At 50.2% G+C, this 27,152-nt stretch overlaps 1 protein-coding gene across 3 annotated transcripts in view; it reads left to right on the plus strand.

Annotated features, from left to right (window-relative positions):
• GALNT15 (polypeptide N-acetylgalactosaminyltransferase 15) overlaps window positions 1–27,152 on the plus strand; it is a 44,024-nt gene that overhangs the window by 16,172 nt on the left and 700 nt on the right. Inside the window, exons 2-11 of one of the 3 annotated variants that reach the window (XM_081573279.1) lie at window positions 2,660–2,829; window positions 4,632–4,836; window positions 8,774–8,941; window positions 14,568–14,685; window positions 16,849–17,043; window positions 17,756–17,887; window positions 18,254–18,358; window positions 22,208–22,351; window positions 23,963–24,077; window positions 24,306–26,483. In XM_081573279.1, the coding sequence (XP_081429405.1) occupies window positions 2,660–2,829; window positions 4,632–4,836; window positions 8,774–8,941; window positions 14,568–14,685; window positions 16,849–17,043; window positions 17,756–17,887; window positions 18,254–18,358; window positions 22,208–22,351; window positions 23,963–24,077; window positions 24,306–24,370 (1,417 nt within the window). In that variant the 3' untranslated portion in view covers window positions 24,371–26,483. Of the gene's footprint in view, window positions 1–2,659; window positions 2,830–4,631; window positions 4,837–8,773; window positions 8,942–14,567; window positions 14,686–16,848; window positions 17,044–17,755; window positions 17,888–18,253; window positions 18,359–22,207; window positions 22,352–23,962; window positions 24,078–24,305; window positions 26,484–27,152 lie in introns of those variants that run through there. The other 2 variants (XM_081573280.1, XM_081573278.1) reach the window with 2 other exon arrangements.

A 27,152-nucleotide genomic window follows, 5' to 3' on the forward strand; every position in this document is an offset into this window, starting at 1 on the left:
GGTAGCCTTTCCCTTCTCCAGAGGATCTTTCCAACCCAGGGATTGAACCCAGGTCTCCCGCGTTGCGGGTGGATTCTTTACCAGCTGAGCCACCAGGGAAGCCCAAGAATATTGGGGTGGGTAGCCTATCCCTTCTCCGGGGGATCTTCCTGACCCAGGAATCGAACCGGGGTCTCCTGCATTGCAGGCAGATTCTTTACCAACTGAGCTCTCAGGCAAGCCCTTTCTCCAGAGGATCTTCCCAACCCAGGGATTGAATGCAAGTCTCCTGCAATGCAGGCAGCCTGAAATGTGGGAGACCTGGGTTCAATCCCTGGGTTGGAAAGACCCCCTGGAGAAGGGAAAGGCTACCCACTCCAGTATTCTGGCCTGGAGAGTTCCATGGATTGTGCTCACGGAGCACCTCCTTCCTGGACCCAACAGAAGACCTCAAACTCCTGAAAGGACAAGGTTTCTATGCAACTGGGCAGGATGAAAGGGGAGAAGGGGGTGAGTGGGACAGGTCTTGGCCCTCTGGGAAGGAGCTGAAAAGAGGAAATGTTCCTGAACCCTGGGAAGCTCCTTCACCAGTAGGGACCTCAGCCAGGACAGAACCAGAGCTTCAGGGGCCCAAAGAAGAGCCCAGCCACCAGCCCGCAGCAGACAGAGCAGAGAGGCCTGCACAGGCAGCCCAGTAACCAGCCTGGGCACCCAGCCTCAGACACAGGTCTGTGGCTACGGCCCGGGGCTGGGTGCTGAGACTCAGAGTTCAGAAGCCTGGCCTGGGGAGAGGACTGGAGTTGGCTGCTCGGAGTCTGAAGGTCCTGGAGTGTGGTCCAGCTCAACAAGGGGTGTTCTTGAAAAGCCCAGCCCTCCATAGCACCATTGCTAAGTAGTGCGCCAAGGTCAGGGCCACTATAGCAGCCGCTGTCTCCATGCACTGACTCCTACCCCCATGGGCTCCAGGAGAGTGCACCCCAGCCACCGCTCAGGGGCTCAGTAGCAGATGCAACAGGCTGTCCACGTGCAGAGGGGCGGATGAAACCACAGCTGAGCCCCAGGGGCCAGACTACTTGGGAAGCATTTCTCCCTGTGGTTGTGCGAACCATTGGATTTACACCCCTGCGCCTGGGTTTGTAAAGCCAGCACCTGTGGGTCATCTGAACAGACACAGATCTACACCAAGACAGATGATAATTAAAATGGCTAAAGTTAAAGAGAGGATGACAAGGGAACTCCTATAAGGCCATCAGCTGATTTCTCAACAGAAAAGTTGCAGGCCACGGGGGAGTGGCAAGATATATTCAAAGTCCTGAAACAAACAAAAAAATGCAACCTAGGATCAGAGAAGGCAATGGTACCCCACTCCAGTACTCTTGCCTGGAGAATCCCAGGGATGGTGGAGCCTGGTGGGCTGCTGTCTATGGGGTCGCACAGAGTCAGACACGACTATAGCGACTTAGCAGCAGCAGCAGCAACCTAGGATACTCTACCCAGCAAGATTATCATTTAGAATAGAGGGAGAAGTAAAGAATGTCTCAGACAAGCAAGAACTAAAAGAATAGAGAGTACTAAACCTGCCCTAAAGGAAATACTGCAAGGTCGTCTCTAAACAGAAAATAAGTAAGAATCTATAGGAAAGAGAAAATTACAATTGGAAGGCAAATCATGTAAATAAACCAGTACACAGATTAAAAGAAACAGCAAAAAATCTTTTCTGTGAAAGTGATGACAACCACAATGAACAGCAAAAGGGTGAACCTGAAGATGTAAAATCATGAAAATCATAAAATGTGGGGGATGAGTAAGAAAATACAGTTCTTTTTTCTAGAATGTGTTTGAACCTATATGACTACCAATCTAACACAAGAAGATACAGGAAGGGATTAATGTACTTGAAAAACAGGGTGACCACACATCTAAAACATACAATAGGTCCACAAAAACCAAGAGGGAAAGAACATGAGCATAATACAAAAGAAAATCATCCAACCACAAAATGGAGAAGGACAAGGAAGAAATATAAAATCAGTGGGAAATCAAGGTTTAAAATGACAATAAATACATGTCTATCGATAATTACCTTAAACGCCAGTGGGCTAAATGTGGCACATTTAAAAGATACAGAGTGGCAGAGTGGGTTAAAAAAGCAACAACAAAAAAACCAAGAACCCACGATAACGCTGCCGGCAAGAGACCCACTTTAGGGCAAAGGATACACATAGAGTGAAATAATAATTAACATGTATTATGTGTCAGATGCTATGCTAGATTGTAGGAATAGAAAAATAAAGAAAATAGCTTCCCTGCTCTTAAACAGATGATCTTTCACGTTGACAGGACACATACTGTGTATGTTGTCCTGTTAAGGCCTCACAACAGCTCTAAGAGGTGAGTGAATTCCCATTTTACAGACTAGGACAGTCATCTGCTGAGAAATGCTGGTAATACCTCTCAACCGCTAGGGGAGAGGCACGGATGAACACTGTAAAGCAGTTCCTGGAATCCGAGGCCTGGGAGACAATGGGCAGCACGTCTGTCGGGCCTAGTGGGTTCTCTTTAGTGGAAATTCTGAGAAAACCCAGGGAGAGAGCCATCGAGTTGGGAGGAGAGCCACTGGCTAGAGCCACCCCAGCTGGGGGCTCCCCTTCCCCTCACGTCCTGCCTCTCCTCCCTGCAGGTGCCTGCAGCAGCCGCCGCCCGCGGACAGCCTGCCCACCGCCAGCGTCGTCCTCTGCTTCCACGACGAGGCCTGGGCCACCCTCCTGAGGACCGTGCACAGCATCCTGGACACGGCGCCCAGGGCCTTCCTGAAGGAGATCATCCTGGTGGACGACCTCAGCCAGCAAGGTGGCCGCGGGCTTCCTCCAGGCTCTCTCGGGAGCGCCTGGACCCGGGGGGGGGGGGGGGGGCGTGCACAGACTGGGGTTTGGAGTCTGTGCAGGCGAGAGTCCCCGAAGCGGTCCCGCAGATGGGGATTCGGGCGCAGGGGACTCATCCGGGAAGAGCCCCAGAGGCTCCGCCCCTCTGCAATACCCACCTGAACGATGCTGGCCGAGTCGGCCCAGCAGCTGGAGGGTGACTGTGCTGCCCTCCCGTTGCTGGCTTTTTTGACCGCGCTGCTCGGCATGTGGGATCTTAGTCCCGCGCCCCTATATTGGAAGTGTGGAGTCCTAACCACTGGACCGGCCGGGAGGTCCCCCGTACTGACCGTTTATGTGAGGGACTTGAGACCTGGAGCATCTGCAGGTTTTGGTGTCCGCGGTGGGCGGGGGGGAATCCTGGAACCAACGCCCTCACCCGACTCTGAAGGATGACTGTACGTTGGTCTTTCCGTCTCTGCTAGTTTGCTCATCTGGGCGCAACCAGGCCTGTCCATTTGCACGTTTTTCTGATCTTGAATGTGCGGTGCTGTGCTCAGTCGCTCAGCCGTGTCCAACTCTGTGACCCCGTGGAGTGTAGCCCGCCAGGCTCCTCTGTCTATGGGATTCTCCAGGCCGGAATACTGGAGTGGGCTGCCAAGCCCTCCTCCAGGGGATCATCCTGACCCAGGGATGGAACCCAGGTCTCCCGCATTGCAGGCGGATTCTTTATCAGCTGATCCCCCAGGGAAGCCCAAGAATCCTGGAGAGGGTAGCCTATCCATTCTCCAGGGGATCCTCCTGACCTAGGAATCGAACCTGATCTTGAATACAAAGCCTAAAAATCTTCTCTCGACCTGCATTCTCTGTAGGATTGTCATTCCTGAAGGAATGTGTAGACTTTTGATCTCAGTCTCTAGCCTCCCATTTTCTCTTCAAGCACGATGCCGTGGTTGCTCACTCCCCCCACCACTGCAGTAAGACCTCTCTGGCCAGTGCCACCCTCCTGGGGGCCGCCTATAATGGACCCTCTGTCTTTGACTTCCTTGACCCCTGTGTCTTAGGTCAGGTACCCTAGAAGCAGAGCCTGAGATGGGGGCTCATGTGTATGTTATTGGGGGGGGTGCTCTCAAGGGAACACCCTAGGGGGGCGGGGAAACCCGGAGGAGGAAGAGGAGTTGAGCTAAGATGAGGTGTCAGGTGAAGTTCAGCCACAGCCTGTTCCCAGATGCACCTCAGCATCTGTCTTGCCTTGAAGCAAAGAGTGGGCTTGGTTTTCAGGCAGCGGTCAGTCATTGCCAACCCACCCACCGCCCACCTGGGGTGTGGGGTGGCGTTCTGCCCAGCTGCTTGCTGCTTGCAGGAGAGGTGGTTCCGGTCCCCTGGGTTCCGGTCCCTTGGGGCACGTCTTCAGGGAAGGATGGGGACTTCAGTTGGTGGCCAACCCCCGACAGCTGGGCACCTGCAAACCAAACTAGCAAGAGGGGTCCCAGCTGAGCGGGGCACCAGCAGCATCTGCTTCAGCCTCGCTGCTGCCTTTGGAGAATGTGAGCACGTTCTCTTCTCTCCTAGCTTCACGATGCCATTTCTCCTGGTTTTTACCGGAGGGAACCCTGATCCACCCAAAGGAACTAGGCATCTCATATCTTAGCAACAACACCCCGTAATGTAGATGATGCTCACCATGGCTCCCAAGAGCGGCCTGTTGGCGATGATCCTAGTGATGGTCATCGCACTCTTGGGGGCTGTGGTATCCTGTGACCTCATTGACCACCCCCCTGTCGATTCCAGGACAACTCAAGATGGCCCTCAGCGAGCATGTGGCCCGGTTGGAGGGGGTGAAGTTGCTTAGGAGCAACAGGAGACTGGGCGCCAGTGGGGCCCGGATGCTGGGAGCCGCCAGGGCCACTGGGGACGTGCTGGTCTTCATGGACGCCCACTGCGAGTGCCAGCCGGGCTGGCTGGAGCCCCTCCTGGCCAGAATAGCTGGTGACAGGTAACTCACCCCCGGGGGCTGTAGAGCAGGAGGCGGGAGAGGGAGAAATGGTCTACAGCCTCAGCCACTCACAGAACACCCCCCTCCCCGGCCACCACTGCCTGAGCCGACTGCAGCTCCAATGCCCAGGCTGGGGAGGAAGGGTCATGGCTAGAGAAAACAGGAGATTTCCAAGGGCAAAGGGGCAAACCCCCCTCTTAGGGGTGTTCCTGGCTCAGGAGACTGACCATGCTGTTTCCCACTTGAAGACTGGTCCAGGCTCGTGCCTTAGGGACACCTAGTTCTTTTTTAAAAATATGTGTGTATTGCTTTATAGTTTACAAAGAGCTCCTGGATCACTGGTCAAAGTGCAGGGTAAGGATGTCTTCATTCTATTTTTTTAAAATAGGTTTTATTATTAGAACAATTTTTGGTACACAGCAAAATTGAGAGGCAAGAATGCTGGAGTGGGTTGCCCTTTCCTGCTCCAGGGGATCTTCCTGACCCAGGAATCAAACTCAGGTCTCCTGCACTGTAGGCAGAGTCTTTACCAACTGAGCTATGAGGGAAGCCCAAAATTGAGAGGAAGTTACAGAGATTTCTCATATAGCCTCTGCCCCTACACGTGCATAGCCTTCCCCATTGTCAACATCTTCCACCAGAGTGGTAAAATTGTTAACAATTGAACCCACATTAACAAATCAAAAGCATCCAAGACAGACACCTAGTTCTCCAGGTCACCTAGTTCTCAAGGTCATCCAGTTCTCAAGGTCATCTAGTTCTCAGGGTGATCTAGTTCTCAAGATCACCTAGTTCTCAGCTGAGGTTGAGGCTGCTCTGTATCCGAGGGCTTAACTGATGGAAGGCAGTCTGAAGAATCCTGTGTCTGTGTGTGCGTGCACATGTACATGTGCGCATGTTTGTGTGTGTGCATGCATGTGTGTGCATGTGTGTGTGCATGCACGTGTGTGCATGTGTGAGCGTGTGTGTGTGTGTGTGTGTGTTCAGGAGCAGCAGGGGATTAGGATGCCTCCAGCCCTGCAGAGCGAGCCGCCTTCCTCTGGTCTGTGGCCCCAGGGAAGCTCTCAGCCCCTGTCCTACTCTGCCCCCCTTGGCAGACAGAGTCCTGGGAGGGCCAGCGTCAGTCCTGGGGTCGCACCTGAGCGGCAAACTCTGGGAAGAGAGACTGTAGAGCTTCTTGCTTCTCAGTATAAGACATTTCCCACAAACACCGAGAATTTGCATGAACTTCCAGAATCACTTTCTACATCACAGAGCAAGAGGAACATTCAGGCCTGGGGAAAAGCAAAGAGTGTTGAGATAAACTAGGATCCTTCCTCCTTGTGGTAAAAGTTTGGTGGATTAGTTTGCAGCTGCAGTTGGCTTTTGGCTCTCTGGACAGTGGTGCCTTGGTTGACCTCACATATTTCAGTTAGCTGGTGTTTGTTGATGGCTCCGTTGACACCCAAATGCTTGACCACCTAGAGCTTAGAAAGGCTTAGGAGAGGATTGACCTCAAGTCTGCCTGAGAGTTAAAACTCAGTTCACAAGTGACAGCATGGTGGAGTGAGTTCCTTCCTGCCTCCTTCCGAGTCAGACAGCGAAGCTTTGCTATTTCGCCCTAAGTGAATTCCAAGAACTCCAGATACATCTGTAGATTTGAAACACAAAGCTAAATATAAGACTGGTATTTTTAATCGCTCCTTTTCAAGTCTCTTAACTCCAATTTCTTCCTAATTCAGCCCTGACCAAGCCGCTGCTCTGGTCCATGGGAATAAAAACCAAAACAAGGTAGCATCTTTCATTTCATTCATTGACATTTTCATCTTCATCTTTATCCAAAATGTATTCAAAGAGGCTCATGAAGAGTCACTTATGTAACTGGCTAAAATAGAAGGAGACTTCAGAAAGGAAAAGATGGTGTTGGAAACTGGGGGTTATACAGTTATTAGAAACCAGATTTACATATGACCCTGAGCCTCCAGCGAGGCAGAGCAAAAAGAGAAACTTTAGGTGATCATTCTCTGATGAAAAGGGATATGCAAATTTTTATCAAGAATGACACAGCCGAAAGCTCTGGGGCAAACTGATGGTGTAGACACTGGAACGCAGTTTCCTTTCTTGTCCTGTTACAATTACTAAGATGGCACAAACTTGATGGGATTCTTCAGAATTCAGCCACACGGCTTCCCTGGCTCTTGATTCTGAAATTCCACAAAATGCTCTCCCAGTTGCCAAATCCATCCTCTCTGTGCAGCTCATTCAACAGCAAGCGAACCTGGGAGGGCGTCCTCTGAACTCCTCGCCCTTACTTCTCAGTTTTCTTAGGTCAGCGCATGGTGCTCCAAAGTGGTGGAGGCCAGAGGTATTAAGTTACCATTACCTTCCAGAGGGCGGGGAAAATGTATCAAGATCCTTGGTGTAAATATAAACCCCATGACCCTTCATGCCAACACCAGTTGCTGGAGGCCACAGATTGAAGCAGATCCTTGAATGCCAGGACCACCCTGGTCCTCTCCATATGGGCTGGGCTCGTGCCAGCCCTGGCCGTCTCTGAGGTGGATGGAAATCGATGGGAGTGTAAACATCATGGCTGGCATCTCTTTCCCAGGAATATTCCTTTTCTTAGGCTGGTAACTGCCAGCCAGTCTAAGACTTTTCTTACCAGTCTCACTGGGTAACCCCTGAGTTCATGCCTAACTCATTCCAAGGTACAGCTTTTATAAGAAACTGTCATGAGAGGCCAGGAAAAAAAATGTGATTGAGATATGACTAGGTTGAGGGCAGCTGCTGGTGTACCTGAGTGATGCATCAAATGTCAGGGTTTCCAACCTGTACCAAAATCGGTGTCCATTTCCCACAGCGCCCTCTCTGAGTTCAGATAGTCCCAGGCTGTGCAAAAAAACTGGGATGAAATACAACGCCAACAGCTACAGTAAATGAACAAGTAAATCTAGTTGCAGGACTGTGCTGAGACACCACGTACTCATATACACACACGTGCATGCTTGCACACGTGCACACACACACACACACACGCTTTAACATCGAGGAGACTTCTGGGGCTTGACAATCCTGATTTCTCAAGCCAACCAAGTTTTATCATCCAAGAAGGAACCAGAACTAGACCCTAGAGCAGGGGCCCGTGAGCCCTCTGCAGTTGTACACAATATTTTGTATATGTGCATATGATTATTTTTCTGAGGAAGGATCCCTTGTTTTCCCATGATTCTCAAAGGAATCAAAGACCTCCAAAGAAGTCAAGAGCAATAGTCCTAGAGCATTACAGCTGAGAAAGAAAGACCTTTCTGGGAAGGAGTTCAGCCTCCCATTCTACAAATGAGGAAGCTAAGGCCCAGAGAGGCACAACAGCTATCTCAGATCACACAGCACGTTAGTGGCAGAGCCGAGCCTGGGTCACCGTTCTTCTGTCTCTCAGTTTTGTCCAGAGAGGGTGTGTGTGTGTGTGTTTGTTTTTTTTTGTTGGACAGAGAGATTTTTAAAGAAAGGGGCAGGAATACTCTTTAATGAAATGGGCCCCCAATTCCCCGTGGAAAAATGTATTTTCTAGAACAGTGCTGTTCACTAGAAACAGAACAGGAACCAGAGGTATAACTTAAACGTTTCTAGTAGTCCCATTGCAAAATAAAGAGACAGATGATATTAATTTCAACAAAATATTTTAGTAAACCCAATATGTCCAAAATATTATCATTTCAACACGTGATCAATATGATAATTACTGAGATGTGCGTACCATTTTTCATACCAAGTCTTCTCAGTGCAGTGCCTGTTTTGCACTTACACCACATCTTGGCTCAGACACGTGGTATCTTAGGTGCCGAGTAGCCGCGTGGCTGGTGGTTGCCATGTTGGGGGCTGGTGTCTAAATTATGTTTCTGCCCCCTCAGCAAATGGAGGGTGTGTATCCCTTCTCTGATCTCACGGTTCCTTCCAGGAGCAGGGTGGTGTCTCCAGTCCTAGACGTGATTGACTGGAAGACTTTGCAGTATTACCCCTCCAAGGACCAGCAGCGAGGAGTGTTGGACTGGAAGCTGGATTTCCACTGGGAGCCTTTGCCAGAGCGCGAGAGGCGGGCCCTCGCCTCCCCTGTCAGCCCCATCAGGTGAGGCTCCTTCCCGGGCCGGCTTCGCCCGCTGCCTCCCAGTGTGGGCTCATCACTGGGCGGGCTCAGCAGCGGGCGGCCTGGGCCAATCCGGGCTCTCCTCCTCTCTTAGTAGGTTCAGTTCAGTTCAGTCGCTCAGCCGTGTCCGACACGCTGCGATCCCATGGACTGCAGCACGCCAGGCCTCCCTGTCCATCACCAGCTCCCAGAGTTTACCCAAACCCATGTCCATTGAGTTGGCAATGCCATTCAACCATCTCATCCTCTGTCATCTCCTTCTCCTCCCACCTTCAATCTTTCCCAGCATCAGGGTCTTTTCCAATGAGTCAGCTCTTCGCATCAGGTGGCCAGAGTATTGGAGTGTCAATATTGGAGCTTCCTAGCAGGTTACCTAATCAATAAACTGGGGATCACAATGGTACTTACCTTCTAGGGGCCTGTGAGGTTTGAATGAGCTAATATATGAGAATTATCCAGAGACTGTCAGGCACTCATGGATGGGTGTTATTATCCTCACATTGTTTTACGAGGGGAGTCCGGCGAAGTTTCCAGACCCTGGAAGTAGAAAGCGGAAGCACCTTATCTGGGGTCTCAATCCAGCTCCGTCTCACCAGGTAACTCTGGAGTTTCCCAGGCCTCAGATGCTTTCTTGGTAAAAGGGAAGAATTCAGCTGGGTAAATGCTGAAACACCGGAAGTCTCAAAATACGTCCAGCTTTGTGGTTTGCTTCTCAAATGTTTGACTTTTAGACAAATACCCTATTTGAGTCGATGTTCTAGAGAGTTTCTGCTGTGTAACAAATATTCCAAACTTTAGGGTGTGGAAGAGCATTTATTAAGAGCCTGGACTCTGGGTTCTGAATTCTGAAAGGAGTAGTGGTGTCGGCTGTCTGCTCCGTGGTGTCCGGGGCCTCAGCAGGACCAGCCTCGACTAGACTGGCTGGAAATGCCTCAACAGCTCGGGGCAGAATTCCCCAGAGTCTGATGGTGGCCATCTCTGGGACCCAGTGGGAGCTTCTTCCCTGTTCTCTCCATGAGATCACTGCAGGCGGCTTCCCTGGGGCTTCCTACACCCTGGCACTGGGTTCAGACAGCAAAGGTCCCAGAAGAGCCAGGCAAAGCAAGCTCTAATCTCCTACCCAATTAAAGAAATAATGTATTGAGGCAAAATTCATATAATGTAAAATGAACCATTTCTAAGTGAACAATTCAGTATATTCACAATACCAAGCAACTATTGCCTCTTCATAGTTCCAAAACATTTCCCTTTTTCTAAAGGAAAATCCCTTACTTAGTGTTTCCCACTGTCCCCTTTCTCCAGCCGCTAGCAATCCCCAATCTACTGTTTGCCTCTATGGATTTATCAGTTCTGGATATTTAATACCAAGGGGCTCACACAGTAGGTGACCTTTTGTGTCGGGAACCCCCAGGGCAGCCAGCCGGGAGGTGGACCACGGGCCGGCCGCTCTCTGATCCCCAAACAACAAGCTAGGGGTCCCCCTCCTTCAGGAACTGCCCTGAAGGTGTCAAGGTGGATACGAGGTCCTTCTCAGGGATCTACCTGAATCTCTGTGTCTCGTTCTCCCCACGGGCTTTCTCTTCTCTCCCCAGGCTGGAGGATCTTACCTAGTTTGGACATAGAAAATCATGGCTCCGTGAGGATGAGCCCTCACCTTAGGCCTAGACCTCAGCTTTGCCATTAAACCTGAAAACTCAGAATCTGCTGTATTTGTTCTTGGCTTTGGGGCCACGTTGTAGTCAGCTCAGCGGTCATAACAGAATACCACAGGTTGGGCGGCTTAACCAACATGAGATTTATTTTCTCACATTGCTGGACCTCCTTTAGCCTTAATTACTTCTTCAGATGCACCATCTCCAAATACAATACACTGCGGGTTAGGGCTTTGACATGTGAATTTTGGAGGGACACAGACATTCAGTCTGGAACAGGCCCATACCAACCTCAGGCCTCGTAGTCACAGTGGGGAAGGCTCATGGTACTAAGATGCAGGTATAAGGGGTGGGATGCAGAACCAGATATATTTACCTCCTTCCGTCATAGGTGTGCATTCTGAAAGCACAGAGAGCTAATTCTAACTCTAACTTCATTACTGGCCTGTCAGCATCTTCTGAGCCCCTGTGTCATGCCAGATGCTCTACTGAGGGCTGTGAACACAAAGAATTGCCAGAGAAGTTTCTGGACCTCTCTGAGTTATGGTGTGGGAGGACGGTAAATCTCAGCATTATGAGGTGTGCTGGACAGGTGGGCCCACAGAGTTACGAGAGGGGCCTGCCTCAGGGAGCAACTTATTCTGCTCCAGCCAAAGCGAAGGGGATCCATTTAACAGAACAGACTTCTCAGATGAGCTTTGCCTAACCTGAGGCAAAGGCTCCTTGACTCCAGGCATCAGTCCTCTCTGGAACCTTCTTTTAGGCCTCAGGGTCTCTCTGATGCCCAAAGTCACCTTGACCCACCCAGTTTGACCTACCATTGGCCAAAGTCAGCGCCTCTCCTGTTCCAGCCAGACAGAGCTCAGTCAGCTTTGCCCGGGGCGGCTGCTCCTTCCCTGAGACCCAGCTGCTACCCGGCCCCTGTGGAGGCCTCAGGCTCCCTGTGCATGGCCCAGATCTCTTTTCACACACGTTCATACGCTTCTAACTGTGTCTTCCCCACGCTGGATACGCTGACTTCACGGCCTCTCTCATCAGTCTGGTGAAAGAGCATGAAAGTGGAATTAGGATGAGGTTGGGTACAGATTATACACAGATGCCAAGAAAATTCCAGAAAGGATATCATCATTTGAACATTTGCAAACGATACTATTAAGTGATATTTATTAACACATGCTTCAGTTCAGACAGTTCAGTTGCTCAGTCATGTCCAACTCTTTGCGATCCTGTGGACTGCAGCACCCCAGGCTTCCCTGTCCATTACCAACTCCCTGAGTTTACTCAAACTCATGTCCACCGAGTCGGTGATGCCATCCAACCATCTCATCCTCTGTCGTCCCCTTCTCCTCCCACCTTCAATCTTTCCCAGCATCAAGGTCTTTTCCAATGAGTCAATTCTTCGCATCAGGTGGCCAAAGTATTGGAGGTTCAGCTTCATCATCAGTCCTTCCAATAACTATTCAAGACTGATTTCCTTTAAGATGGATTAGTTGGATCTCCTTGCAATCCAAGGGACTCTCAAGAGTCTTCTCCAACACCACAGTTCAAAAGCATCAATTCTTCAGCGCTCAGCTTTGTTTATATTCCAACTCTCACATCCGTACATGACTACTGGAAAAACCAAAGCTTTGACTAGATGGACCTTTGTTGGCAAAGCTGTGTAGGTTGGTCATAACTTTTCTTCAAAGGAGCAAGTGTCTTTTAATTTCATGGCTGCAGTCACCACCTGCAGTGATTTTGGAGTCTAGAAAAATAAACATGTGCTTAGTTAATGCTATAAATGCATTATACCTATCAGGTGGCTCAGTGGTAAAGAACCTGCCTGCCAATGCAGGAGACGCAAGAGACACAGGTTGGATCCCTGGGTCATGAAGATCCCCTGGAGGAGGAGATGGCTATCCACTCATTTTCTTGCCTGGAGAATCCCATGGACAGAGGAGTCTGGTGGGCTTCAGTCCATAGGGTCACGCAGAGTCCAACACGACTGAAGTGACTTAGCACGCACACAATTCTGTGAAGCAGTTACTGTTACTAATTACTATTATTAATCCCATTTTACACATGTGAAAATGGAGGTACACAGAGATTAATTTAGAGATGAACCCTCCAAGGGTTGCCCAGTTGCATAGAGTTTTTAAGCTGTAGATCCAAGGTTAAACTTGGAGGCCAGCCTCCTGCCACAGTGCTCTTCATGGCTGGGCTCTGCTATGTTTTAGAGACAAGTTTTAAATACAGTCTATCTTTGCCAGGTACATAAAGACTATACAGATACCTATGTCAGTTCAGGTCATGGCTTGGTGCTAAAGGCATCATGAAAAAGCACTTGATTTTCAGAGATCTTTGGGTTTTGGCAAGCAGATGTACTTTACATGACATTTCTTTTAGCCCCCCAAAACTCTATTATGAAGCACCATTATTATCCCCAATTAAAGCTCAATGTTCAGAAAACTAAGATCATGGCATCTGGTCCCATCACTTCATGGGAAATAGATGGAGAAACAGTGGAAACAGTGGCAGACTTTATTTTTTTGGGCTCCAAAATCACTGCTGATGGTGATTGCAGCCATGAAATTAAAAGACGCTTACTCCTTGGAAGGAAGGTTATGACCAACCTAGACAGCATATTTAAAAGCAGAGACATTACTTTGCCAACAAAGGTCCATCCAGTCAAGGCTATGGTTTTTCCAGTGGTCGTGTATGGATGTGAGAGTTGGACGGTGAAGAAGGCTGAGCGCCGAAGAATTGATGCTTTTGAACTGTGGTGTTGGAGAAGACTCTTGAGAGTCCCTTGGACTGCAAGGTGATCCAACCAGTCCATCCTAAAGGAGATCAGTCCTCGTGTTCATTGGAAGGACTGATGTTGAAGCTGAAACTCCAATACTTTGGCCACCTCATGCGAAGAGTTGACTCAATGGAAAAGACCCTAATGCTAGGAAGGATTGGGGGCAGGAGGAGAAGGGGATGACAGAGGATGAGATGGTTGGATGACATCACCGACTCGATGGACATGGGTTTGGGTGAACTCCGGGAGTTGGTGATGGACAGGGAAGCCTGGCGTGCTGCAGTTCATGGGGTCACAAAGAGCCGGACACGACTGAGCGACTGAACTGAACTGAACTGAGAGGTGATGAAATTGAGCCCAGGGAGGTCATCTATCTCACCCAAGATCTTACAAATTGTAAGTGGTAAAGTTGGAAATAATTACACTACTAGCTTTTATTGTGGTATAACTTCGTATTTTTAATAGCCCAAAGATCAGTAGTTTTGTTCATGTAAAACTATTGTCTTAGTAATTAAAAAAATCTGAACTCTGAGTCATTCACTTCTGAGGCACACCCAGAGTTTGGCTGTATTAAAATGTGCACTCTTTTGAATGAAGTGGTTCTGGTTCCGGAGCCTCTGGCTCTACCCTCCTCAGTTAAACTCTTCTAAAGGATGCTGCTGTCATCTTAGTTCCCTCACTCAGGGATTCCAGCTTTCTGTGTTTTTAAGTCACGCGTATTCCCCCCAGAGCAGTTGGGGACCTATCTATTCCAGAGTCCCTGTGGCATTCATCTTAAGGGGTGAGTGGTCATGAAGCAGACAAGAGCATGAGGTCAAGAGTGAGGGAAGGAAGAGGCCCGCTGGTCCCTTTGGTCCAGGCCTGGTGCTGCTGGCCTCAGGGCTTCTTACTTTAACCAAGGTCTTCCCAAAGGTCTCACCAGAGAGGGGGCCCTCCCTAAAGGATCAGAGTCCAAGAATGGGGTATAAAAGGTCCAAGCGGCCGGAGCTCTCTTTTCATGAAACACCGGGACTTGTGACATGCTTGCTTGGCTCCCAATCTCGCAATTAAAAGCCTTGAGGTCTGACTGAGCCCCGAGTCCACTCTCTGGGCCCCTGGAGCATCCCACCTGCCTTCCCTGCCCCCAGGCGCTCCGGGTTCTGAACTGCGGTCTGTTCCCACCTTCTCTTTCCAGGAGCCCCGTGGTGCCTGGCGGGGTGGTGGCCATGGACCGACATTACTTCCAAAACACTGGAGCGTACGACCCTCTCATGTCCCTGCAGGGAGGTGAAAACCTCGAGCTGTCTCTCAAGGTACGTCTTGGGCCGTGGGAGGCCCGGGAGGGTCTCTGGAGCCGTGTGCAGGGTCACAGCTTGGAGGTCAAGGATGCTGCTTCAGACAAACACAGAGTCATCACCCGGGGGGTGTCCCACCTGCTTTCTCCCCCTCTGTCTTCTCTCCTGACTTCACCACAGCCCCCCTCCTGAGCCCACTTGTCAAGCCCGCTCGTAGGATAGGGCATGTCTTCAGTCATCTCCGCCTGACTGACATAGAGCTTCCTAGACGTCCTCCAAGGCCAGCACCCTTAGCACCTTGAGAGTTTTCACAGCGCCCACTGGCCGAAGCAAATACCACACAGTCCTGTGTGTTTAGTTTGATCCGAACAACTTAATGGGGCTTCCCTTGTAGCTCAGTTGGTAAAGAATCTGCCTACAATGCAAGAGACCTTGGTTTGATTCCTGGGGCAGGAAGATTCCCTGGGGAAGGAAATGGCCACCCACTCCAGTATTCTTGCGTGGAGAATCCCATGAGCTATAGCCTGCCAGGCTCCTCTGTCCTTGGGGTCACAAGAGTCGGACATGACTTGGCGACTAAACTACCATCAAACAACTTAATAAGTATTTGTCCAAACAGAGTAGGCCCACTGCACACCACACAATTTCTCAAGACTTGGATCAGATTGGATCCTCCACCCGCATTTCCTGTTCCTCATTGATTTTTAGCCCGCTTTTCCACCGCAGCAACCCTTGAAAACCCAACCCGGTGAAGACTTACAGCATTGAAAGTACAGCAATCTGAGGTTGAAACCAGTTTGCAGAACATCCTGAAAGTGTCACTACATCTCTCCTGAATGTTGAAAATAGCCCACTCAGCCATCCGAGTCTGCTCTGGCAGCCTGGGGTGCCTTGGCACACAGTTTGGAAAGACCACGGTTTGCCTTCTTGATGTCTTTTGCTTCATGTACTGCCTATCCTGGGCAGGTTTTCACTTTCCTCTTTATTCCCAGGTAGGGAATAAGACACTTCTTGTCAGATGAGCTCCAGGCATTTGGGAGTAGGAGTGAGTGGAGAGCAGAGAAACTCCGAGAGGCGGGAAACACTCTGTTTGAGGAACGCTAGCTTTGATCTCCACACGAATGGTTTCTGGTAACTTTGCAGCAGGAGACTTCACAAGCTTTTAGAGATTCCCTGGCCACTAGGGGTTCCCTTTCCCCTGAAGAAGCAGCCTTGGGAGAGTCCAGGTGTTAACAGCATGGATGCATCCTCTAAGTGCTGAATCTGGGCATGTGTTTCAGGAGGGGGCAGAGACATTCAAGCAGTTGCAGGGGTTCAGTTCAGTCGCTCAGTCGTGTCCGACTCTTTGTGACCCCATGGACTGCAGCACACCAGGCCTCCCTGTCCATCACCAACTCCTGGAGTTTACTCAAACTCATGTGCATCAAGTCAGTGATGCCATCCAACCATCTCATCCTCCGTCGTCCCCTTCTCCTCCCGCCCTCAATCTTTCCCAGCATCAGGATCTTTTCAAATGAGTCAGCTCTTCACATCAGGTGGCCAAAGTATTGGGGTTTCAGCTTCAACATCAGTCCTTCCAATGAACACCCAGGACTGATCTCCTTTAGGATGGACTGGTTGGATCTCCTTGCAGTCCAAAGGGCTCTCAAGAGTCTTCTCCAACACCACAGTTCAAAAGCATCAGTTCTTCAGTGCTCAGCTTTCTTTATAATCCAACTCTCACCTCCATACATGACCACTGGAAAAACCATAGCCTTGACTAGACGGATCTTTGTTGGCAAAGTAATGTCTCTGCTTTTGAATATGCTGTCTAGGTTGGTCATAACTTTCCTTCCAAGGAGCAAGCATCTTTTACTTTCATGGCTGCAGTCACCATCTGCAGTGATTTTGGAGCCCAAGAAAATAAAGTCTGCCACTCTTTCCACTGTTTCCCATTGTTGCAGGGCCGTGACCCCTCAACCCACAGGTCCCAATCCCAGACAACAACCCTCGTTCTCCCCACCTTGTCCCTCACCCCTCTGCCCAGAACTCTCAGATCAGGAAACTCTGTTGCATCCTGAGAACTAGCATCATTCTGCGCTCGTGACGTCCCAGGCCTTTTGCCAGCCCCTCACAGGGTCCCTCACGTCCCACGTTCCTGGAGAGGAGCACAGAGGTGTGCATTTTCTCCTTTCCTGGCAGACCTGGCTCTGTGGGGGCTCCGTTGAAATCCTGCCCTGCTCCCGGGTGGGGCACCTCTACCGAAATGAAGATGCCCACTCCCAGCTTGAGCAGGAGGCCACCCTTCAGAACAAGGTCCGCATCGCTGAGACCTGGCTGGGCTCCTTCAAAGAAACCTTCTACAGGCACAGTCCAGAAGCCCTGTCCCTGAGCAAGGTAAGAGGGGAGACCAGCAGAGGCTTCTGTGCCCACCCAGGGATCCCCCAGCTGGAGGCTGGGCCAGGAGTACCTCCCCTCCACCTCCAAGGGCAAATAGAAGCTTCCAGCTAGTACTTCCAGGGGGGCCCTTTCAAGGGGCTCCCCTCCTGGTGGGGTTGTCCTCTGTCTCTCCCAGCGTCTCCAGGGGCGTGGGAGGGGGAGGCGGTCACAGCTGATCCTGGCCTCAATCCCTGGATGTCTGTGGGGCGGGGTCTGTCATCACGTGACAGTCTGTCATCAATCTAAGGCTGTGACCATTCCTCCTGGGCCCAGAGGAGAGACTGGGTGGGCAGTAATTGCTGAGATGGGTCTCTGAGGGCCCTTTCATCCCAGGGAAAGTGCTCAAGGCTACGCAATTACCCGCAAGACATGAAACAAATAGAAGCATAAAAATAAACATAAAGGACCTCCCCCCAAAGGCCCAGAAAAATAAACCTTTCAAACATTTTATTAAATGTCCACAAACAGGGCATTTTCAACTGGTCCACGGCCACTCAGCACAGTTCTGATGGCAGGACACGTAAACCCTGTTTGGCTCAGGACTCGGCTCACAGTGACGCATGCTGTCCTCATCCCTCGGCTTCCGCCCAGACACCCCGTCCCTCCCCGGCGTGGGCCGTGATGTAAAGCCGCTTTCTGTATCCTGCCGCCTGTGTCTCCCCCTCCCCAGGCTGGGAAGCCCGACTGCACGGAGCGCCAGCAGCTGCAGAGGAGGCTGGGCTGCCGGACCTTCCACTGGTTTCTGGCCAACGTCTACCCCGAGCTGTACCCACTGGAACGCAGGCCCAGGTTCTCCGGAAAGGCAAGGCATGATCAAGACAAAGGGCAGAGGAGGAGGAAAAGGGGCTGAGCGGCTTCCGCAGCCAGGGGCTGGGTTCAGAGGCTCTCCCGCCACCCGGGCACCCAGGCCCAGCCCAGCGGGGCCTCCCCGGGGGGGATGGCCGGGCTGGGCCGTAACCCACCGCAGGGCCCCTCACCCTGGGGTGCTTCCACCTCCTTCAGGAGGCCCGGCCTCTAGGATCGCGGGCTCGGGCCTGACCTCCCTGGCGTCTGTGGCCCGCACGTGGGCCTTGAGCGCCGCCGTAGGGAGTGAAGGAGAGGGACGCGGCCGAGAGAGAGGGCCTCTCTGCGCGGAGGGCGCGATTCACCCCCGCGCGTCTGCTTACAGCTCCACAACACCGGACTGGGCTTCTGCGCGGACTGCGCGGCGGAAGGCGCCGCCCCGGGCTGCGCCGTGGTGCTGGCCCCTTGCAGGGACGGCCAGCAGCAGCAGGTGGGTGGCCAGCGCGCCCAGACCCCCGGGGGGTCTTTGCCGGGATGCCCCTCTCTTCCTCTGGGGGCCTCTCCTTTCCCGGGTCCCGCGTCCTTGACTGTGCCTGGTCCCCCTCTCTTGTGACCCGTCCCCCCCTAACCTGTCCCCAGCCGCTAGCCCAGATGTGGAGCCGTCAGAGAACGCGAGCCTCTGAGCTCAAGGGAAAGGGCCAGGCTGTGTAGCCAGTGCGTTCGGCTGACAGACAAGGAAACGGAGACTTGGAGGGTGCTTAGTCCAGGGGCGACCAAGGCAGGTGTCTCCAGGATCCGGGTGGGTAAGGGCCAGTGGGCACAGGGAGGTGGGCAGAGGCTGTTCTCACTGAGGAGCGCCTGCCCGGGCCACATGCATGTCTCTTGTGTGAAAGCGGATCTAGTATTACAAGATCATCCAAAAACATAAAAGACACTGGAAATCCAGAATTTGTGGAAAAGACTCCCATTAAAAAAAAAAAAAATTTATTTACTGGCCAAGCCTCACAGTATGCAGGATCTTACTTCCCCAACTAGGGATCAAACCCATGCCCTCTACAGGGCAAGGGTGGAATTCCCACCTCTGCCCGGCTAGGGAATTTCCTTTTTCTTTATGTTTTAGTGTAGTTGATCTACAATGTTGTGTTAGCTTCTGGTGTATAGCAAAGTGATTCAGTTCTACATATATACACATTTGTATTCTTTTTCGGATCCTTTCCTGTTATAGCTTATTACAGGATATTGAATGTAGTTCCCTGTGCTATACAGTAGGATCTTGCTGTTTATCTATTTTGTATATAGTAGTTTGTATCTGCTAATCCCAAACTCCTAATTTATCTGACCCCCCACCCTTTTCCCTTTGGTAACCATAAGTTTGTCTTCTCTGTATGTGGTCTGTTCCTGTTTTGTAAATATACTAAGGGAAGTAAGTCACACAGAGAAAGACAAATATCATAAGAAATCTCTTATGTGTGGAATCTAAAAGATGATGCAAGTGAACTTATTTACAAAATGGAGACGTTCATCATTTAAATTAAAAATTCATAATCAGAGATCAAAGAAAACTTATGTGCAGGCAAATTCCCACCAGGGCACCTTTTTGAAACCAGTTCAAGAGCAGTTCAAGACCATTAGCCAGCTAGAACCAGAGATGGACGCAGTGGGTCACCAAGCAGGGTCTATAGGCACAGAAGCCCCGAGGAAGCGAAGAGACCCCAGAAAATGTCCCCCATTTACAGCGGCGCCTCAAACCTGTGACTCGTGACTGTGTTCCTGAGACTCCAGGCTGCTGGCGCTGAGTCCTGCGAGTCCTGCTGCCTCTTCAGGCATTTAATGCGGACATCTGGGGTCCAAGACTCCCAGGCCAGAGGGGGCTCTTAGGGCAACACAAGAGCTGTGTGTGTGTGTGTGGGGGTGTGGGGGTGTGTGTGGGGGGCAGTGGGTGGTGGGGAGAGAGGGCTGGGTTTGGCAGATAGCCTCGTGGCCTCAGCGGCCCCCGCCTCACTTACCAGAGGAGGGGTCACCCAGCTGGATCACCGGGTGGCGGTCTCAGAGCGGTGGCTTCATTCAGCACTCCCCACGCACAGAGATGTGGTCTGTGAAACTCCTTCCTCGGGAGAACGGCTTCCAGTTCACAGTCAGAAGGGAGGCAGAGGGTGGAAACGGCCCTGGGGCAGGGAGGCGAACAGCTCTCCTGGGCTGGACACACTGGAGATCATCCGCAGATTTCCGGGGGCTCCCTCAGCAGCGAGGCTGGACCCCGGGGTAGCCGGAAGGGCCGGCCACTCTGTGACAACAGAAGCGTATGACCCACTGCTGCAGCTGCTGCTGCTAAGTCACTGAGTCGTGTCCGACTCTGCGACCCCACGGACAGCAGCCCACCAGGCTCCTCTGTCCACGGGATTCTCTAGGCAAGAATACTGCAGTGGGCTGCCATGTCCTTCTCCAGCTTATGACCCGAGGGGCAGCAAAGGGAGACGATGAACACGACCGGCAGACGCTCTCCCACAGGGGGAGGGTCTCCTTGACCCTGAGGTCCTGCTCGGGGGCGCACGCGGCCAGCAGGACGGACTAGGAGATCCACGCTGAGTAAGGGGGAGGACCGAGAGGCAGAGGGTGCTTCCAGCATCGTGTGGGCTCCTGGCTTATCAGGAAGGGTTCCTTCTGTGTGAGGGCGTTTCTTCTCTTCAAATTCCCATCACACAAATACCTGCCCCGCCAATGGGACGCCCCTGTGACTTTGGCAGAGGGTTGGGGGGTTCACTTCTTTTCACAACTTGGATGATAACCTAGAAGGTCTAGCCCGCCCCCAAACCTCTCTGCTTTCAGCCTGTGATGGGGCCGTTGCAATAAGCTGTACTACCCCAAAGGCCTCTATTAAAAACCAACGACAAAGTGTGCGTTCCTGGAGATACTGATGGAACGAGTCAGATAAGCCCCTGAGAGCCTGGGGCCAAAGTGAGAAAATGCTTTGGAGGGTCCAGCCCTGCAGGCAGGACCGGTGAGGCTCTGGGACCCCAGGCGAAGGCCCTGGGCTTGGAGGACTTGTCGGGAAGCAGGTGATCAGGATCCCTTTGTCCCCTTTCGGTTTTACTGTCTGCCAGTGTTCTAGAACACTCCGATGGGCACTCACACCTGGCCCAGAGGACAGAGAGAAAGCGGTCGGTGAGGAGGTCTCATGACGGTGGAAGCACCTCACCTTCTGGCTGTGTGACATCAGGCAGGCTTCTTAACCTCTCTGAGTCTTGGTTTCCTCATCTGCAAGTAGGGATAATGGTCTACCTCATGCAAGAGGAATGTTAGGTTTTGGAGTTAGTTAAGATTCTTGGGCTTCCCTTGTAGCTCAGTCGGTAAAGAATCTTCCTGCAATGCAGGAGGCCTGGGTTCGATTCCTGGGTCGGGAAGATTCCTCTGGAGAAGGAAATGGCAACCCACTGCAATATTCTTGGCTGGAGAATCCCATGGACAGAGGAGCCTGGTAGGTTCCCAGTCCCTGGGGTCGCAAGAATCGGACACAATTTAGTGACTAAACCACCACCAAGGTTCTTGGTGGGGAGGTGGGGATTAGCAACAGCTTCTGTATCCAGAAAAATTGTGAACTAGCTAAGCTGAAACCACCATATGCTGTATTAAGAATAAGAAGAAACATACTCTTTTATGTATAAGGAACTAAGTTTATAGCAAAGAGAAATCTCCAGGGACCCTCACAAAACACAGGGCATCCTTTATAGCTTCTCCTGAAAGTGAAAGGAAAGTGAAAGTCACTCAGTCGAGTCCGACTCTTTGCGACCCCGTGGACTAGACATTCCATGGGATTCTCCAGGCCAGAAGACTAGAGTGGGTAGCCTTTCCCTTCTCCAGGGGATCTTCCCAACCTTGGGATGGAACCCAGGTCTCCCGCATTGCAGGCGGATTCTTTACCAGCTGAGCCACCAGGGAAGCCCAAGAATACTGGAGTGGGTAGCCTATCCTTTCTCCAGGGGATCTTCCCAACCTGGGAATTGAATCGGGGTCTCCGACATTGCAGGCAGACTCTTTACCAACTGAGCTTTGAGGGAAGACCGATGGCTTTGCCTGTGTTGCAGTAAATAGAATAAGGGAGGAAACTGTCAGAATGCATAAATGTGAGTGTAACGGTAACCGGACTGAGGCGGTGTCAGAGGTCGGGGCTAGGCCAGCAAGCTCTCTGTGGACCTGACTATGAGACGGGGCCTTGCTGACGCCAGCGGAATCTGAAGCTTGCCCCCAGACCCCGGCCCTGTTGCGGTGAGCTCTCCTCCCCTCATCCAGCTTTGGGCAGGGTCCCCTTCTAGCTGAGCTAACAGCCGTTCCCCTGTCCCAGCGCCTGGAGCACACGGGCAGGAGCGCCATCCGCTACGGCGGCCCACAGCACCTGTGCTTTGACGTCAGGGGAGAGCAGGTGACTCTCCAGAACTGCACCGAGGGGGGCCCTGCCGTCCAGCAGCAGCACTGGGACCACCAGGAGGTGAGTGACCCACCCAGGAGGAGCCTGCTCCGTGGTGCCGCTGGCGGGCATCTGGCTCTGGCTCTTCCGAGAGGTCAAGTCTTACCGCACAAGCCTGTGTCCCTGTGGCTGAGCTTCCAGACCTGGCACTAAGGCCTCAGGGGGCGGTGAAGCCAACCTTGCAGCCAAGTTATCCGCTAGCATCTGGAAAGGTACTGATTTACCAGGGCTCTGTGTCGCTCTGGTCTTCATGAGGTAGAAAGAGGAGACCGCCTATCTTTAAAATTTGTCAGCTTTAGGCCTCGAGTAGGACTGTGGGGCGTGTTACAGAGGCTGTCAAACCCCGCTGGTGGTGTGCTTTTAGGAGCAGAGGAAAGGCCCACCTCCTGTTCCACAATCTTATAGATGATGGTGTAGGTCGTACTTCCTTTGGTAATTTCGTGCTGAGCATTTCATCATTTTCGTAAGACTTTAATTCCCATTACCCCAGAGAGAGGCTCTGGTTCCTTTCCAGAGGTGAGCATCCATAAAGAGGATATAGGAGGACTATAAGTATTTAGGCAGAGTGGGCAGTGTAAGGATTGGAAGGACACAGTATTACAACTGTCTGTACATTGTTTTTCCTTCACCTCAAATCCCTTCTGATATGAGCTAGGGTATAAGTACCTGAAAAAACAAATACACACATCTTTAAAAAATGTCTTATCTTCACCTTTTGCTTGGAAATAAGGGAGGTTAAATAACTAATCAGAACTCTATGCATCAGCACTCTTAAAGCAGGCTGTGAAAGAGAAAAATCATATAGTGTAAGATTTAAGCTGAACTCACAATAAATGTTGAGAACAAAGCTCTTGGGGCTTTGGCCACAAGTGAACCCAGGGCTCAGGGGGCCCACACATGCTCAAAGAATTCTCAGAAACCGAGTTAAGGTCCTTTATGAATGATCATAAAGGATCATTGTAAGCAAGCCCTCTGGATAAGATAGATTTAGAAATAGCATTTAAACATAATGTGTAAAAGATTAGTGACTAAGATATACCCAGCATCTTTCAAGCATTGAAAAGTAAGACTTTAAAAAAGTATTCTCATTCAGCCATAAAAAGAAATGAGGTACTGTTGATAGCAGCACTATTCACAATAGTCAAGGGGCGGAAGCCACCCAAGAATCCAATGACTGATGAATGAATAAACAAAACACGCCATGTACATACAATGGGATATTATTCCATCTTAAGGAGAAGGAAATCCTGTCATTTGCTTCAACATGGGTGAAACTTGAAGACGTTATTCTAAGTGAAATAAGCCAGTCACAAAGAGGCAAATACTGTATGATTACACTTAATGTGAGGTGTGTAGAGAGGTCAGGTTCATACAAACAGGAACTAGAACAGTGGTTACTTGGCGCGAGACGAAGCAGGGAAAGGGAAGCTGTCATTTAATGGGTATTGAGCTTCCGTTTTGAAAGAAGAAAAAGTTCTGGAGATCTGTTTCATAACAATGTGCATATACTTAACAGGAAGACATTTTACACTTAGAAATGGTTAAGGTGGGAAGTTTCATGTTACATATTATTGTTGTCGTTGTTTAGTTGCAAAGTTGTGTCTGACTCTTTTGCAACCCCATGGACCATAGCCCACCAGGCTCCTCTGTCCATGGGATTTCCCAGGCAAGAACACTGGATTGGGTTGCCATGTCCTTCTCCAGGGGATCTTCCTGATCCAGGGATTCAACCTGTGTCTCCTGCTTGGTAGGTGGATTCTTTACCACTGAGCCACCTGGGAAACTCAGGGCCACATAAATTATATTACCTAGTAACCAAAATACTCCAATTCCCTATCAGACCAGCTGACAACACTTTTATCATTCTCTTAACGACTAGCACAAATTTTAGGTATTTCTTTCTCTGATGACTGATTGTGAGGGTCCGACTGGTTTTCTTTCTTTCTTTATTTTTCCTTTTCTTCTCTCCTTTCAGAATGGAATGATTGTTCACATTCTCTCTGGGAAATGCATGGAAGCTGTGGTGCAGGAAAACAATAAAGATCTGTACTTGCGTGAGTGTGATGGAAAAGCCAGTCAGCTGTGGCGATTTGACAACGTCAGCACCGTGGATGAACGGTGAATGCCACCCTCAGAAGGAACACAGAAATGTGGCCATCGCAATTCATCCCAAGGGAACTGAAGCAGCATGTGCCTTTCATGAAGCAGGCCCTTTACGTGTGTGCAGTGGCAAAAGCAGAGATGCAAGCTCCAGGAATGAATACAGAAAGTCTTTTCTTCCTGCCCTTTATTTCACAGGCCACTGTCTGTTTTGGACAAAAAATATGGACCCATTGTCTCATTGTCTTCATCACTGGTAGATGATCACAGCATGTTACAGAAGATTCTAGTTTGTTTTTTTTCCCCTCACTGAGCAGTATACAATTCCTTTTATCTCTAAGGAAAGAAGGGGCTTCTCTGGTGGCTCAGCAGTAAAGGATCCACCTGCCAATGTAGGAGAAGTGGGTTCTTTCCCTGGGTTGGGAAGATCCCCTGGAGAAGGAAATAGCAACCCACTCCAGTATTCTTGCTTGGAAAATTCCATGGACAGAGGAGCCTGGCGGGCTGCAGTCCATGGGGTCATAAACAGTCGGACACAACTGAGTGACTAAACACCAACAACAAAGGAAAGAGGCCTGGCAACATCTTCAGGACACACAATTCCTACTGATCAACTTATTCTAAACTGCCTTACCTTGGACGGTCTGTTGACAACCATGAAAATTAAAGTATGAAGAAGGTGCAAAGTTCTGACATCCAAAAACTTGAGAATAAGCTTATGAAGACAGATTTCATATTCATTGGTTGAACCATAGCTCAGATGAAGGAAGCAAGCTACTCAGAGAAAACAGGATTAGGAGACTTTTGCCCAATTTTCAGCTCAGCCTAGCAGCTGCAGAGAGTCAGCAGACCTGCAATAAGATGTTTTCATGTTAATGAGAATTTCCTCAGAACTTTCTACCTCCATTCACCCTTGCCCTCACTGTTCTCTAGCTTGAGTAACTATTACCAGATTCTCATGCAATATGCTTCTCTATAGTCATTGGTGTTGGGTCAGCTGAGACTGAACACGCCCACTAAAAGGAAGTGTGTACAGCTGAGAAACTCCTGATGTCCTGTTACCAGGTTTGCATTGATTGGGTCAGAACAAGCAACTTTTGCAAAGAGACAGATCTCCCTGGGAGGGAAATGCCAGCATCCTTTGAGAGGAACTAGAGTGGGGTGTTGATGTCCGTGAGGTTGAAAGGGCTGGGTCTGAGCCCTCAGGAAGTGTCTGGGACCCCCATAGGGGCCCACGTCTGAACATTCAGCCACAGGAGGGACACGCCTGCCTCAGGGCTGAGTCCATGCTGGCGAAAGCTGGATGGCGCTCTTGCTGTGACTTGGCCCACCTGGATGGGACTTAAGGGTTGTTGAGTGGGGTTGGTTCTGCGATTGAGAAGGGGTGGTGCCCATTTCTCGTCCAGATGGAGTTCCCTCTTCACACGGTCAGCTTATAAATCTCCCCCCAAAGATGCTGACCTCCTCTGGGCTGTCTCGGGGTACAGTGTGTTTCAAATAACGAACACTGCGCAGGGAGCGCGGGTTTCCGGAAATCTCTGTCATGACTGTGCGTTTCTGCTCTACCTGTTGGAGTTAATGCATGCTGTATGTTTCCTTCCTCAGAATACACTCTAGACCTGGGCAGAGAGCCACTGGCCACATGTGGCTATCTAAGCATAAATTCATTACAATTAAAGAAAGTTTAGGCCCAGTTCCTTAGTAGTACTGGCCACGTTTCAAGTGCTCAAGAGCCACTGTGTTGGAGAGCAGATAATAGCACGTTCCATCATGAAAACAGGCCTGTGGATAGCGCTGATCTAGACAGAGTCATCATCCCACTGAAAGAAGAGATTCAGCCACCATCTTCTTCTTTCAGACTTGTTTTTGTTCAACACAAATTCTCCTAATATCCTGAGGCTGAGACAGAGCTAAAAATTCTCAGATGACAACCTTGGGACGGGTGTTAATGGTTAAAAAATAAAAGCTAAACTAGACTTCTATTTTAAAAATGAACGTTGGTATTGGCATTGTTTGGTATTTAAAGTTGCTGGAATAAATTAATATAATTAAATGAAAGGCTGAATTGAATTGTATAAGTTGTGCTTGACAGTAATTTACAAAAGGACTCAGATGGCTTGTTGCTTAATTGTTTGAACAAAGCAAGAATGTGGTGTTCCTTGCTTCCTTAACTATCCCCATGATTTATTACTTTATTACAGAAATGGCTGTCGACTCAGTCCCTGGCTGGTACTTAAAGACCCTTAATTTAAACAAAACAGATGCCTCCACGTAATTCTCAAAGAAATTCAACCTTCTCCTCATCACAGAGTAATAGTATTCAAATCCTCTCCTCTATGGGCTCAGCTCTGATTTTATCTACAATGATCAATTTAAAAGTAGAGAAACCTGGCAGTCAGAAGCTTTGAGTCCACCTGAATTTTATAAGGCTTTATTTTGGGGATTTTAAGATTGAATTCACCATCATTAGTAGTAATGATCTAGACAGATTCATCATCCCATGGAAAGAAGAGATTCAGCCACCATCTTCTTCTTTCAGACTTCTTTATATTCAACACAAATTCTCCTAATATCCCGAGGCTGTCCTGCTGTGGGGACAGAGAGTTTTCAGCCAACAATGTTAGAGTCTAACACTCCGTATATTTCACAACGAAAGCAGATGTCATCCCTAGAGGGGCCCTGATCTTTTTCCTCCTTGCTCTCAATGCGTTAATCCCACTGG

Source organism: Giraffa tippelskirchi, chromosome 2 (assembly GCF_054371585.1).
Source record: "Giraffa tippelskirchi isolate mGirTip1 chromosome 2, T2T-mGirTip1v1.2.pri, whole genome shotgun sequence".
NCBI lineage: Eukaryota > Metazoa > Chordata > Mammalia > Artiodactyla > Giraffidae > Giraffa > Giraffa tippelskirchi.